The 14,388-nt window shown below is 52.4% G+C and overlaps 1 protein-coding gene across 8 annotated transcripts; it reads left to right on the top strand.

Moving 5' to 3' along the window:
* Positions 1 to 7,635: 7,635 nt before the first annotated feature.
* Positions 7,636 to 14,387, top strand: SLC22A7 (solute carrier family 22 member 7). 8 transcript variants are annotated; one of them, XM_046006647.1, is made up of 10 exons: positions 7,636 to 8,141; positions 8,757 to 8,860; positions 8,998 to 9,152; positions 9,277 to 9,445; positions 10,419 to 10,542; positions 10,882 to 10,991; positions 11,502 to 11,716; positions 11,878 to 11,986; positions 13,290 to 13,516; positions 13,902 to 14,387. In XM_046006647.1, the coding sequence occupies exons 1-10, from the start codon at positions 7,722 to 7,724 to the stop codon at positions 13,937 to 13,939; spliced, it is 1,671 nt and encodes a 556-aa protein (XP_045862603.1). In that variant the 5' UTR covers positions 7,636 to 7,721; the 3' UTR covers positions 13,940 to 14,387. The 8 variants fall into 8 exon arrangements, with proteins under 8 accessions (XP_045862603.1, XP_045862604.1, XP_045862605.1 ...); XM_046006648.1 differs by having other exon boundaries at positions 13,290 to 13,493; XM_046006649.1 differs by having other exon boundaries at positions 7,636 to 8,114; positions 13,290 to 13,493.
* The last annotated feature ends 1 nt before the right edge of the window (position 14,388 follows it).

Below are 14,388 nucleotides of genomic sequence, written 5' to 3' on the forward strand. Positions count from 1 at the left end.
AGAGACAGAGAGTGCTCTCGGAGCGTGTGTGCAAGTAGAGGGAGGGGCAGAGGGAGAGAATCCTCAAGCGGGTGCCCTGCTGATTATGGAGCTGAGGTGGGGGAACAGGAAACTCAAAGTGGGGCTCAGTTGATCCCACCAACAAGGAGATCATGACTGGGACGGAAACCAAGCGCTGGATGTCCAAGCGACTGAGTCACCCACACGCCCCTGAAAGATTTTATTTTTTAAGTAATCTCTACACCCAACATGGGGCTCAAACTCATAATCCCAAGATTGAGTCACATGCTCTACCAACTGAGCCAGCCAGACGCCTCAGTGACTTCTTTCTTATGTTTATAACACCTCTCTCCCAGGGCGCCTGGGTGGCTCAGTCAGTTAAGCGCCTGCCTTCAGCTCTGGTCATGATCTCGGGGTCCTGGAATTGAGCCCCACATTGGACTTCCTGCTCAGCAGGTAACCTGTTTTTCCCTTTCCCTCTGCCTGCCGCTGCCCCTGCTTGTGCGTGCTCTCTCTCTGTCAAATAAATAATACAATCTTAAAAAAAAAAAAAAATCATAGCTCTCTCCCTCCCTCTTTCCCTGTCCCCCCCATAAATGGAAGAGCATGTTACACTTGCTATTCCGAAACATAATTTTGATGCCCAACAATATGTCTTAAAATACAGTTTGTGGTACACACTAAAATAGACTCAAAATGGATAAAGGACCTCAATGTGAGAAAGGAATCCATCAAAATCCTTGAGGAGAACACAGGCAGCAACCTCTTTGACCTCAGCCGCAGCAACATCTTCCTAGGAACATTGGCAAAGGCAAGGGAAGCAAGCGCAAAAATGAACTACTGGGATTTCATCAAGATCAAAACCTTTCGCACAGCAAAGGAAACAGTTAACAAAACCAAAAGACAACTGACAGAATGGGAGAAGATATTTGCAAACAACATATCAGATAAAGGGCTAGTGTCCAAAATCTATAAGGAACTTAGCAAACTCAACACCCAAAGAACAAATAATCCAATCAAGAAATGGGCAGAGGACATGAACAGACATTTCTTTTTTTAAAATTAATTAATTAATTAATTTTTATTTGTTTATTTACAGTATAACAGTGTCCATTGTTTTGGCATCACACCCAGTGCTCCATGCAGTACGTGCCCTCCCTATTACCCACCACCTGGTTCCTCAACCTCCCACCCCCCCCCCCCCCGCCACCCCTTCATAACCCTCTGGTTGTTTTTCAGAGTCCATAGTCTCTCATGGTTCATCTCCCCTTCCAGTTTCCCTCAACTCCCTCTCCTCTCCATCTCCCCATGTCCTCCATGTTATTTGTTATGCTCCACAAATAAGTGAGACCATATGATACTTGACTCTCTCTGCTTGACTTATTTCGCTCAGCATAATTTCTTCCAGTCCCGTCCATGTTGCTACAAAAGTTGGGTATTCGTCCTTTCTGATGGAGGCATAATACTCCATCGTGTATATGGACCACATCTTCCTTGTCCATTCATCCGTTGAAGGGCATCTTGGTTCTTTCCACAGTTTGGCGACCGTAGCCATTGCTGCAATAAACATTGGGGTACAAATGGACCTTCTTTTCACTACATCTGAACAGACATTTCTGCAAAGAAGACATCCAGATGGCCAACAGACACATGAAAAAGTGCTCCACATCACTCGGCATCAGGGAAACACAAATCAAAACCACAATGAGATATCACCTCGCACCAGTCAGAATGGCTAAAATTAACAAGTCAAGAAATGACAGATGCTGGCGAGGATGCGGAGAAAGGGGAACCCTTCTACACTGTTGGTGGGAATGCAAGCTGGTGCAACCACTCTGGAAAACAGCATGGAGGTTCCTCAAAATGTTGAAAATAGAACTACCCTATGACCCAGCAATTGCACTACTGGGTATTTACCCTAAAGATACAAACCTAGTGATCCGAAGGGGCACGTGCACCCAAATGTTTATAGCAGCAATGTCTACAATAGCCAAACTATGGAAAGAACCTAGATGTCCATCAACAGATGAATGGATAAAGAAGAAGTGGTATATATACACAATGGAATACTATGCAGTCATTAAAAGAAATGAAATCTTGCCATTTGTGACGATGTGGATGGAACTAGAGGGTATCATGCTTAGTGAAATAAGTCAATCGGAGAAAGACAACTATCATATGATGTCCCTGATGTGAGGACATGGAGATGCAACATGGGGGGTTAGGGGGTAGGAGAAGAATAAATGAAACAAGATGGGATTGGGAGGGAGACAAACCATAAGTGACTCTTAATCTCACAAAACGAACTGAGGGTTGCTGGGGGGAGGGGGGGTTGGAGGAGGGGGAGGGGGGGTTGGAGGAGGGGGAGGGGGTTATGGACACTGGGGAGGGTATGTGCTATGGTGAGTGCTGTGAAGTGTGTAAATGTGGCGATTCACAGACCTGTACCCCTGGGGATAAAAATACATTATATGTTTATAAAAAAATAAGAAATAAATAAAAAATTTAAAAAAATACAGTTTGTGGTATATTCATAGAGTTGTGCAACCGTCACCGCAATCAATTTTAGAACATTTTTATCACTCTAAAAAGAAACTCCTTATCCATTAGCAGTCAACCCTAACCCTAGGCAGCCACTAATCTACTTTCTGTTTCTGTATAGATTTGCCTTTTTGGACATTTCATATACTATGTGAAATGGATTTCATAAAATATATGAGCCTGCGATGCTCCATGGGTGAGGACTTGCCCAGGTCCTGGCAGACCTTCTCCCTACTTCCTGAGAAAGAGAGTTCTCTTTTCTGTCCTATGGCCCAGACAGCTCTAAGGACAGGGACCCAGAGAAATAAGTGACTTCATCAAGGTTTCTCAGTCAGGCGCTAGAGAGGAGCCCAAGATCAAGGACATTGGAGGGGGCTTTGTTAGTAGAGAGAACCCCTTGGGGATTACCCTGGAGAAGAGAGACAGGGTGGGAGTGTGGAGACTGTGCCTCTGATCATCAGACACAGGGGCCTGCTGAGATTTTCCCACTGGCTAATCAGGAGTCAAGGCCAGAATAAGAGCAGAGACTAACCCAGGACTGAAGAATGGTCAGGATGATCTTCTAAGTCCCTAGCAGATGTCATGGTGATGAGGTGATGGGGGAGGGGAGGCTGCATGGTCATGGGAAAATGGCCACAGGTCAGAGGGACACATGATACAAGCCCATTTTCACCGACTCCAGGTGGCATCTTCTGGTGGCGTCATCATTTCTTCTCATCCATGTACCCTTAAAGCCAAAGTGGCATAATATCGCCCATTACCATACCACCACTGTCAACATTCGCTACCTGTATACCCGTTGCCCAACTCTAACTCTATTACTGGCACCATCATTACTGAAATCACAGGTCCCCTTCTCCCAAACCAGGCTCCATGACCACCACCACCACCGTCAACACTACTAGCCTCTGATGACATAATGATTAACAAGAGAGAGAAGATTCTTGCTCTCAGGGAACTTACACGTCTTCGTCCACTAGTGGAACACGGTGGTCCACCACCACCGCCACCATCATTATCATCTACCACATGATCCTTGTCACCACCACTGCCTTATAGCCAGATCACGATTACCACGGTCCTAGACCCATACCCCTTATCCCTACTCCAATCACTCCCATCACCATCGGTGTATCATCCGTATTCTCATTCGACCACAATTGCATCATCCCATCACCATACTTTTCACTACAACCGATACCATCAGTTGGCATTAATTCCACCATCATTGCAGGAAATAAGTACATGGTTGTAGCAATGGCTAGTGGTCAGTGAAGCCCCAGCTAAGATGGGGAGGTCATTTGAGGTCATCAATGTAGAGAGGGACAAAAGGGTAAGAAGTCCTGAAGCGTAAGAAGTCCATATTGGAAGCAATCCCACATAGGGAAACGTTTATCCTAAGAACTTATTCTTCCCCAAACCCTCCAACAGTTTTAGCAATAATTTCAACTAAGGAGTTGCTATTTTTTTCCAGTGCACAAGGCTCGCCTTCTCCTGTAGTCGAGTATAAATGAATGCTTCCCCCAGCTTGGCCTCTGAGCTCAGGTTTGGATTCCCAGGTTGGAGAGGAATGAGGATGGTTAAATATTTAATCAAAATCAGCTTTTAACTGGTGATTTAGAGCTGATCTGCCCTCTGGTTAGACCCTAGGTATTTCAAACCTTGCCGGCCTAGTTCCATCACCAGTCTCCAGACATCATGGCCACTGTCACCCCCACTCCTTGATGACATGAGAGAGGAGAGAGGCCATATAGGCTGGGGGCCTATACCTATATCCAGGAGTAGAGTTAATACCAAATCATTCTCTGCAGAAAGGGGCTAAGATTCAGATCTGAGTTTCTCAGGAGCCAATGCATAAGGGGAGAGGTAACCACCATCTATCAGCTCTTTCTTTCTTTTTTTTTTTTTTATTAAAGATTTTATTTATTTATTTGACAGACAGAGATCACAAGCAGGCAGAGCAGCAGGCAGAGAGAGAGAGAGGAGGAAGCAGGCTCCCTGCTGAGCAGAGAGCCCGATGTGGGGCTCGATCCCAGGACCCTGGGATCATGACCTGAGCCAAAGACAGTGGCTTTAACCCACTGAGCCACCCAGGCGCTGTGAAAACTTCAGAGTGAGCTACTGGATGGACAACAGAAGTAAGATGTCAGCAAAAGTTAGTTCTCCAAGATGCAAAGGGTTGTGGTATTTTCTTTGTTTGTTTGTTCATATTTATTTATTAGTTTTTTAAGTAGGCTCCATGCTCAGCATGGGGGCTTGAACTCCAGACCCTAAGATCAAGAGTTGCATGTTCTACCAATGGAGCCAACCAGGTGCCCTGGTATTTTATGTTCTTACATAAATAATATGATTATATGGTATTAAATGAGGGAGGAACCCACAGTGTAGAGGTCACATGTCGGTAAGAGCAAGAAGGGCAGCTTCGGTGTCCACCGGGTGAACAAGAGGGAGAGGCCAGTGCTGACTGGAAGACCGCACCAGGTGGGGGGAGTCGGCAGGCTGGTGTGTTTGGGGACACGGAGGGACAGGGGATGCCAGGGAAGGGCCAGGAGGAAATAGAGGGAGGCGCTGAGCTTGGGGGGAATCCTGTGGGCTGAAGGAAGGAGCTGGACTTTCGCCCTCCAGCAGTGGGAGGGCTTTGCCCTGAGCCACTGCCATGTCAGCTTTTAAAATGTCCTTTTAAAAATGTCCTCTGTGGGCACCTGGGTGGCTCAGTGGGTTAAGCCTCTGCCTTGGGCTCAGGTCATGATCTCAGGGTCCTGGGATCGAGTCCCGCATCGGGCTCTCTGCTTGGCGGGGAGCCTACTTCCCCCCGCCCTTGCCTGCCTCTCTGCCTACTTGTGATCCCTCTCTCTCTTGTCAAATAAATCAATAAATTTTTTAAAAAAAAGTCCTCTGTGGCAGGTGTGTGGCGAGTGGGCTGACAGAGTGAGACCGGCGGCTAGGAGATGAGTTCACCTGGTTCTGATCTTCCTGCTAGACGGAGTGCTCCCCGAGGGCAGGGGCTGTGTCTGAGCCATGTGGGCACTCTGCAGAATGCCTGTGCCATCTTTCTGTTATCACCTGTCACTGCCCTTGCCCCCAAGTTATTAGCACCACCCTTACCACACACCATGTCAGTGACTAACTTCCCTTCCAGAGCCATCTCAGGGAACCCAGCAGCTTGGGTCAAAGGCGTGGGCCAGAGGCAGGGGTCCTGGTCCTCTCTCCAGTTATGCTGCTGAGTTGCAGAGTGGCCCCAGCCAGCACACTCCCTCCACCCCATTTCCTTAGCTGTTCAAAGTGAGGGTTAGGTTAGACTAGTGGTTTTTAAACTTTTTTTTAGGTTTACAAGTCAATTTGCTTGGAAATCTGGAGTCCTTGGGATCCGTGGGTGGCCTGGTCGATTGGGCATCTGCTTTTGATTCAGGTCATGACCCCAGGGTCCTGGGCTCGATTCCAGCAGCAGACTCCTTGCTCAGTGGGGAGTCTGCTTCTTCCTCTGCCTCTGCCCCTCCCCTTGCTTGTGCTCTCTCTCTCTCTCTGAAAAATAAATAAATAAAAATCCTAAAAAAGAAAAAGAAATCTGGAGCTTTTGGAAAAAATCTGATGACCTCCCACCTCTGCCAACCCAGAGTTTGGAGAAGCAGATCAGAATGAAGCCGGTAGTGCTGGTCTGTGCTGTGCTTTTGCTGCAGAGGTCGTGAACGAGACCTGAATGTGGGAGGCCAGACAGATCCTGAGTCTTAGGCATTGCAGATAGGCATGGCCGGACCTTGGCAAGCCCTCTCTTTCCCTACCTAGCCAGTCCCCGAAGGGGAAGCTCCGAAAATAGGGGTAGGGGCAGGCAGGAGGCACTGTGTGTATGGCAAGTGGGAGAGTGATGGGTCTGGGATCCCCCAGAGTGGCCAGGCTGCCCAGTCAGTTCCAGGTGTGTCTCAGGCCATGGCATCAGCTCCAGGTGGGGGCCCAAGGGTTTACAGAGGGTTTGTGGCTCAGCAGAAAGAACTCTTCACCTGGTTATGGCCTGGCCCTCAGACTTTTCTTTTTTTCTTTCTTTCTTTTCTCCTTCCTTCTTTCCTTTGTTCCTTCCTTCCTTCCTTTTTAAAATTTATTTGAGAGAGAGCATAAGCGGGGGGGGGGGGGGGGTGCGGGGCAGCAGGCAGAGGGAGAGGAAGAAGCAAGCAGGCTCCCCACTGAGCTGGGAGTCCAAGTCAGAGCCCAATCCCAGGGTCCCGGATCATGACCCAAGCCGAAGGCAGAGGGTCAACAACCACCCTCGCTCCTTTTTAAAAAGATTTATTTATTTATTTGAGATAGAGAGAGAGAGGGAGTGAGCAAGGGGAGGGGCAGAGGGAGAAAAGCAGACTCCTCGCTGAACGACCCATGAGATCATGACCTGAGCCGAAATCACCTGTTGGATGCTTCACCAGCTGAGCCGCCCAGGCAGCCCCTGGCCCTCAGTCTTGACTCTTGGGGTCCCAGCAGAGCTGTGGCTTCATTAGGTAAGGCTGACCTAAATCTCCCATGGAACAAAGGGCATCCCAGGACAGTTGTCACCATGCCCTGGAGGACTCCTCCTCTTTTTTTTTTTTTTAATTTTATTTATTTATTTGTCAGAGAGAGAGAGAGCACACGAGAGAGCGAGCACAGGCAGACAGAGTGGCAGGCAGAAGCAGAGGGAGAAGCAGGCTCCCCGCTGAGCAAGGAGCGTGATGTAGGACTCGATCCCAGGACGCTGAGATCATGGCCTGAGCGGAAGGCAGCCGCTTAACCAACTGAGCCACCCAGGCATCCCAGGACTCCTCCTCTTAAGGGACTCTTGGAGCTCTGTTGATCAAGGGGTCAGGGTCTCACTTCCTACACATCCCAGCTACCCCATCATGGCAACCCGAGGCTAGCCCACTTGGTCCCTGAGCACCGATCTGTAAGTCCCAGAGCCACAGAGTCAGTGAGCTCCCAATGGATGGCAGTCCCTCCCCCAGGCTCTGGGCCAAACAGGCTGGGATGGCTGAAGACCTGGTGACCAGGGAGGGCCCATGCTGGCCCAGCCCCTGGGCTGGATTCCGACTGCAGGCTCTCTGCTCTTCAGACTAACTGGTCCCGCCTCCAGAGTCCAAGGGTCCAAGTGGTGGGTGGGCCATGCTGCCCTGAGCACTACAGAGGAAGGTGGCACTGAGAACCGTTGGTGGGTGGGCGGCATGAGATTCGAGGAGCTGCTAGAGCAGGTGGGCGGCTTTGGGCCCTTCCAGCTGTGCAATGTGGCCCTGCTGGCCCTTCCCCGAGTGCTGCTGCCCATGCACTTCCTCCTGCCCATCTTCCTGGCGGCCGTACCTGCCCACCGCTGTGCGCTGCCTGGTGCCCCCGCCAACTTCAGCCACCAGGACGCATGGCTGGAGGCCCACCTGCCCCGGGAGCCGGACGGCACCCTCAGCTCCTGCCTCTACTTCACCCACTCCCAGGCCCTCCCCAATACCACGTTTTGGGGAGCGGATCAGAGCCCTGGGCAGCTGGAGGGTGAGCCCTCCACAGCGCCCTGCCCTCAGGGCTGGGACTACGACCGCTCTGAGTTCTCCTCCACCATTGCAACCGAGGTACCCGTGTGTGAGACTCGGGGACACGTGAGTGGGATGGGCCTGCCCCTGCCTTCGGTGATTACTGTGTGGACAGGAGACGCATTACCTTACTTTTTAGAGTCTCAGTTTACCTATCTGTAGATGGGATCTATGAATTTAAAGCAGTGAGCCTCGTTCCTGGTCTGTAGTAAGGAGCCCTTATGGGGAGCTGCTGGTGTCAGCTGGGAGGTGATTAAGGCAGGGAAGGGCTAAGATGGCTCCAGGGAGCTGGGAGAGAGAGTTGAGAAAGGCGTTTCTAGAGTAGGAGGCAAAGAAACAATACAGGCTTCCTTCTTTCTCTTCTTCTTTTTGGTCCCAGGCCTGGGATTTATATAATCCATCTAGAGGTGAATGCAGACGGGGGCATTCTGTCTGGAGAGGAGCAGACCTGTTGTCAAAGTGAAGGCCCTCCATGGAAAGAAACTGACACCGCAGGATTGGGGGGTGCAAAGTCTCTTACCCCTCAAGTTGGGGTGAATAGTTGAGGGTTTCTTATCTGACATGGAGGTGCCAGGATGGGACCGTTGACCTCGGAAGTCCCCAGAGTCTAGAGAGGAAGGGTCGGTGCTAGCTGGAGAGGGCCTGTACCCATGGGAGGCCCCTCCCTGTTTGTCCCTGCAGTGGGACCTCGTGTGCGAGCAGAAAGGCCTGAACAAAGCCACTTCCACTTCCTTTTTTGCTGGTGTGCTGGTGGGGGCTGTGGCCTTCGGATACCTGTCTGACAGGTGGGGTGCAGTGGGGGGGGGTGGGCAGGGGAGTGGGTGGGGAGCCCTCTCCCACTAGCTGGGGTTATGGGCCTGGTCTACCTGTCGTGAGACCTCCCCTCTTCAGGGGGAGCTGACCCCGCGTGACGCCTGTGCAGGTTCGGGCGACGCCGTCTGCTGCTGGTGGCCTATGTAAGTTCCCTGGTGCTAGGCCTGGCGTCTGCAGCCTCGGTCAGCTACATCATGTTCATCATCACCCGCACCCTCACTGGCGCAGCTCTGGCTGGCTTCACCATCATCGTGATGCCACTGGGTAAGGCAGGCAAAGGATGGGCAGGGCCTAGGAGATTGGAGGGAGGCAGTTGTCAAGGGTGAGACTAAACCCATCTGGTCCTTGCTAATTTTCTTCCTGTCTCTGGCCCCTGCCCTGGGCTCAGAAATGGAATGGCTGGACGTGGGGCACCGCACCGTGGCAGGTGTCCTGAGCGGCACCTTCTGGACAGTGGGCGTGATGCTCTTGGCACTGGTCGGGTACCTGATACGGGACTGGCGATGGCTTCTGCTGGCTGTCACTCTGCCTTGTGCCCCAGGCATCCTCAGCCTCTGGTGAGGACTGTGGGCAGCTTGGGAGTGGGAGATCGAGGAAGTCTGAGATAGAATTACTATTAATATTTTTTAAAGATTTTATTTATTTATTTGAGAGAGAGAGAGACAGAGTGAGAGAGCATGAGAGGGGAGGTCAGAGGGAGCAGCAGACTCCCCATGGAGCTGGGAGCCTGATGTGGGACTCGATCCCAGGACTCTGGGATCATGACCTGAGCCGAAGGTAGTCGCTTAACCAACTGAGCCACCCAGGCGCCCCCCGAGATAGAACTAATCAGAGGCTGAGATTCGAATACAGAATGAGAGATGAAGAGAAAGTGAGTGACCGAGAAATGGAAAAAGAGAAAGAGAAACCGACCAGTACAAAGAAGATGGCTCTGGACATGAGAAGCAGAGAAACACAGGACAACATATAGAGAGACGGTGGAGAGACAGAAACAGAATCAGTGAGAGAAAGTGTCAGAGGCCAGACCTGGAAGGCAGATTCAGAGGGACAGATAGAGATGGTCAGAGGAGCGACAAGAGAGACAGGGCCAGCACAGGGATAGGGAATCCAAGCAGGAGGGTAGGAAGCCAGGCAGGGTGGGCATTTCATCGTCTCTCCAAAATGAACTGGCTTTAGATGCCCGTCGGGGATTTCTGTGTGTCTCTCTCTCCTTCACCCTATCACCTGTGGGAGAAGTGGGCGGCTGATGCTGGGGGTTGTGGTCTCAGGAGTGAAACCAATCCAGCTGGAGAGAAGGGAATCCTAGGCTGTGGCAGATCCAGGCCTGGGCAAGGAAGTGTGGGAGGAGGTGGCTTTTAAGTTGGGCCTTAAAGGATGAATTAAAGTCCGTCAAGTGAGGAGGCTTTGGGCCATGTTGAGAGACTGCATGGGCAAGAGTCTGGAGGTCGACAGGCTGTGGTATGCGCAGGAGGGAGATGTGGCTGTGGGTGCTGACTTTGCCCGAAGGGCCTCCTGCTCTCTGTCCCCCAGGTGGGTGCCCGAGTCTGCACGCTGGCTTCTGACCCAGGGCCGTGTGGAGGAGGCCCACAGGTACCTGCTCCGCTGTGCCAGGCTCAATGGGCAGCTCGTGGGTGAAGACGGCCTGAGCCGGGAGGTGAGGAAGAATGTGTGTGTGTGATGCATGCGCGTGCATGCGAGGGATGTGCATGTGTGTGCGTGTGAGGCCTATGTCAAGCGCCCCCTTCCTGGGGCCCAGTGTGTGTGTGCAGGAAAAGTTTCTGGCCTCCAGTGGAGAGTTCCAAACTCTTCAAAACGTCCTGCCTGGCTCCGGTGGGCCACATCCTTGACTCAGGGCCCACCCTATTCAGCTTGCAAGTGCATCCCCACCCCCTGCTGAAGAAGGAAGAGTAGAGACCCAGGAAGATTAATGTGCCTAGCTAAGCCAGATGTCTAGCCAACTCTGATGTCACAAACTCTCCTCCTCTCCCACCAGGCCCTGAACAAAGTGGCCACTCAGGAGCGAGTGGTTCAAAGACCCTCCTACCTAGACCTGTTCCGGACCCCGCGGCTCCGACACATCTCACTGTGCTGCATGGTGATGTGGTAAGGAGGGGCCTGGCCTGGGCCCGGCAGGGTGGGCGTAGGTGGACAGAGGGGCAGCAGACTCCAGGATGGCGCTGAGTGTGAGAGGAAGACGGACAAGTGAACTGTAACTGTGCGGAGCAGGACGACCAGCCCCTGGGGCATGGGGCTCTGGAAAGTCACAAGATGGAGCAGTCATCAGAGGCGGGGCTCAGATGCAGGCTCTGCCACTTCCTTGCTGGGAGACCTTGGACAGGTCACAACACCGAGCCTCAGAGCCCCTTCTGCAAAACAGGACACTGTTAGTTCCTACCTCAAGGCTTGCTGTGAAGATTAGGTAAAGACGCTTTGGCCGTTGCACATGCTGCACACTCCCAGGGGGTGATGGGGACAGGGAAGGCGGTGGGCGGTGGGCTCTGGAGGTAGGGGAGGTGGTCCTTCTAAAAAGCCAAGGTTCCCTAAAAAGAGAGGACAAGGAGTCGGGCATGAAAAGGAGGGTGGCACCCTGAGTGGCATCCTGACCCCTTTCAGGTTTGGAGTGAATTTCTCCTATTATGGCCTGAGCCTGGACGTGTCCGGGCTGGGGCTGAACGTGTACCAAACGCAGCTGCTGTTTGGGGCTGTTGAGCTGCCCTCCAAGCTGCTGGTCTACCTGTTGGTGCGCCACGTGGGACGCCGTCTCACGCAAGCAGGAATGCTCCTGGGCACGGCCCTTGCTTTGGGTGTCAGTCTGCTGGTGCCCTCTGGTGAGCCCCACCCACTGCCCGGAGGTCCCGCCTCCTGCCCAAGAAGTCCCGTCCTTTCCCGAAAGCGCCTGCTCAAAGTCCAGCACTCGGGGAACCTCCCATCGCGGGAACTCTGGGTCTCCCACAAGGCCCGCTCACTACCTGAACCCCTTTTCCTCCAGAGATGGGCACATGGAGCATCGCCCTGGCTGTGATAGGGAAAGGTTTTTCTGAAGCTGCCTTCACCACGGCCTACCTGTTCACGTCGGAGTTGTACCCTACTGTGCTCAGGTGAGGGGAGCCTGGGTTCCAGGCAACCCACCTGGGGGAGGGCTTGTAGTCACATCTTTTTACCAGCAACACACACACACACACACACACACACACACACACACACACACACACACAGGCAACCCACCTGGGGGAGGGCTTGTAGTCACATCTTTTTACCAGCAACACACACACACACACACACACACACACACACACACACACACACGCAACCCACCTGGGGGAGGGCTTGTAGTCACATCTTTTTACCAGCAACACACACACACACACACACACACACACACACACACACACACGCAACCCACCTGGGGGAGGGCTTGTAGTCACATCTTTTTACCAGCAACACACACACACACACACACACTGCCACCCAGAGGGCTTGTAGTCACATCTTTTTACCAGCAACACACACACTGCAGCCCAGTTCCTCTTACCGGTTCCTTACACCGAACCCAGAATACAAAAGCTAATCAGAGCTGTCTGTGCTTGCTTAAATCTGGTAGAAGGCAGAGCATTTTATTGTTACTAAGTGACCCTGAGCAAGGTCACACTTCTCTGGGCCTCTTTAAAAGAAAAGTCACAAAAAGCGCTATCTGCCCTTCCCTGCCCATTCACTACAGCCCCAGGCAGTGATGCCTAGGGGGTTGTCTCTGGACTTAAGGCCTGCCCCCCCCCACCTTTTTTTTTTTTTTTTTTTTTTTACCTTTTTAAATACTGTATTCATTTTGAGAGAGAAAGAGAGAGAACATGAAGTGGGGAGAGGGGCAGACAGGGAGAGAGAGGGAAAGGGAGAGAATCTCAAGCAGACTCCCACAGAGCTAAGGTGGGGCTTCATCCCTCCACCCCCAGATCATGACCTGAACCAAAATCCAGAGTGGCCATGCCCAACCAATTTAGCCACCCAGGCACTTCTTGGTATCCTTTCAACTAGCTATTGGCAGGTAGGGAGCTGGGTAAATTTAGAAAGCCTTGTTCCTCCTCTACCAACATGGCAGGGTCTGTAGGAGCTGGGACCTTCTTCCTTCCATACTACGCTTTCCCTACCCCCTTTCTGATGACTTTTCTTTTCCTTCAGCAGTACCTGATTGACTGTCAGAATGGGGGTCCCATCCTCTGGTGAATACTGGCTTGGGGTCCCTGGCCTGGGGACAGATGGGAAGACCACTTAAAAGAAGCCTCAGCTTTTTTAGCCATCTAGGGAGAAGGGGTCTCAGGACATGCCAGCCCAGGATGGGAGCCCTGTGAGGCATGACCCTAAGTGGATGTGAACACCCACCCGTTCCCCCATCCTCTCTCCAAACAGACAGACAGGGATGGGGCTGACTTCACTGGTGGGCCGGTTGGGGGGCTCTTTGGCCCCACTGGCAGCTTTGCTGGATGGAGTATGGCTGTCACTGCCCAAGCTCGCTTATGGGGGGATCGCCCTGCTGGCTGCCTGCACTGCCCTCCTGCTACCAGAGACGAGGCAAGCACAGCTGCCAGAGACCATCCAGGACGTGGAGAGGAGGTGTGCACGGAACGACTGTTTGTGTGAGCACACGCATGTGGGAATGAGTGCTCAAGTACCTGACGCCTTAGGTAGGATGCAGAGGGGACGTGTCTGCATGTTGTGTATCTGGTGCTTCTATGCAAGTGTGCATGGGCATATGACTTGAGGTATGTAAAAGTACACATGAGTCCATATGTGTGTGTACACGGATATCCAAGATTGTCCAGGAAGAGGTGGATGTGTGCACGCTCAGGGATGCCTGTCCATCAGGGATGTGTGCAAGCATGTGTGGGAGTCACCTGCAGGAGTAACCATGTTTGTATACTAGCAGTTGGGGGGAGGTGTAGGCCAGCCCTGATGGGGCAGGCTCGGGTGGGAGGCCCAGGGGCTAAACCCCACCACTGCTCATGACTCCTTCTTCCCCAGTGCCCCATCCAGCCTTCAGGAGGAAGAGATGCCCATGAAGCAGGTCCAGGACTGAGTGGTATCGGGGCAGGCCCTCCACAGAAGTTCTGCAGCAGGGGCTGGAAGACCAGAAGGGCAGGCCCTGTGGCTGGGGCTGGGGGCATCAAGCCCCCTCCCCAGGGCTGGGGTGGCCAACAGTGCCCCCTCTCTGTGCTCATTCAGCCTCGACTATTTGGCCTCCAGCAGCTGGGTGACTTCCTAGAATGCAGTTGGTTGCTGAATAATTCTGGTACCCTTGTCATGGCTGGGGGGAGTTCTAGAAATGAAGGCGCCCCAAGGGTTTGGGGCAGCATGGATGAGCCCTGGATGGGAAGCCAGTCTGCCCCTGTGATCGGATCCCAGCTTTGCCACTGATTTGCTATGTGACCTTTGGCATGTGACTTTCCCTCTCAAGGCTTCAGTCTGTTCATCTCTCGAATGGATAATGAAGGCTCTTAGTAGACCTCAC

Source organism: Meles meles, chromosome 5 (genome assembly GCF_922984935.1).
Source record: "Meles meles chromosome 5, mMelMel3.1 paternal haplotype, whole genome shotgun sequence".
NCBI classification, from domain to species: domain Eukaryota; kingdom Metazoa; phylum Chordata; class Mammalia; order Carnivora; family Mustelidae; genus Meles; species Meles meles.

Excerpts from the sequence above, each read along its gene's own strand:
- SLC22A7 (XM_046006645.1), top strand. The coding sequence starts at position 7,722 with ATGAGATTCGAGGAGCTGCTAGAGCAGGTGGGCGGCTTTGGGCCCTTC. Across the intron at positions 8,861-8,997 it reads TTCGGATACCTGTCTGACAG|GTTCGGGCGACGCCGTCTGC; the intron begins GTGGGGTGCAGT and ends ACGCCTGTGCAG. Across the intron at positions 11,987-13,289 it reads TTGTACCCTACTGTGCTCAG|ACAGACAGGGATGGGGCTGA; the intron begins GTGAGGGGAGCC and ends CTCTCCAAACAG.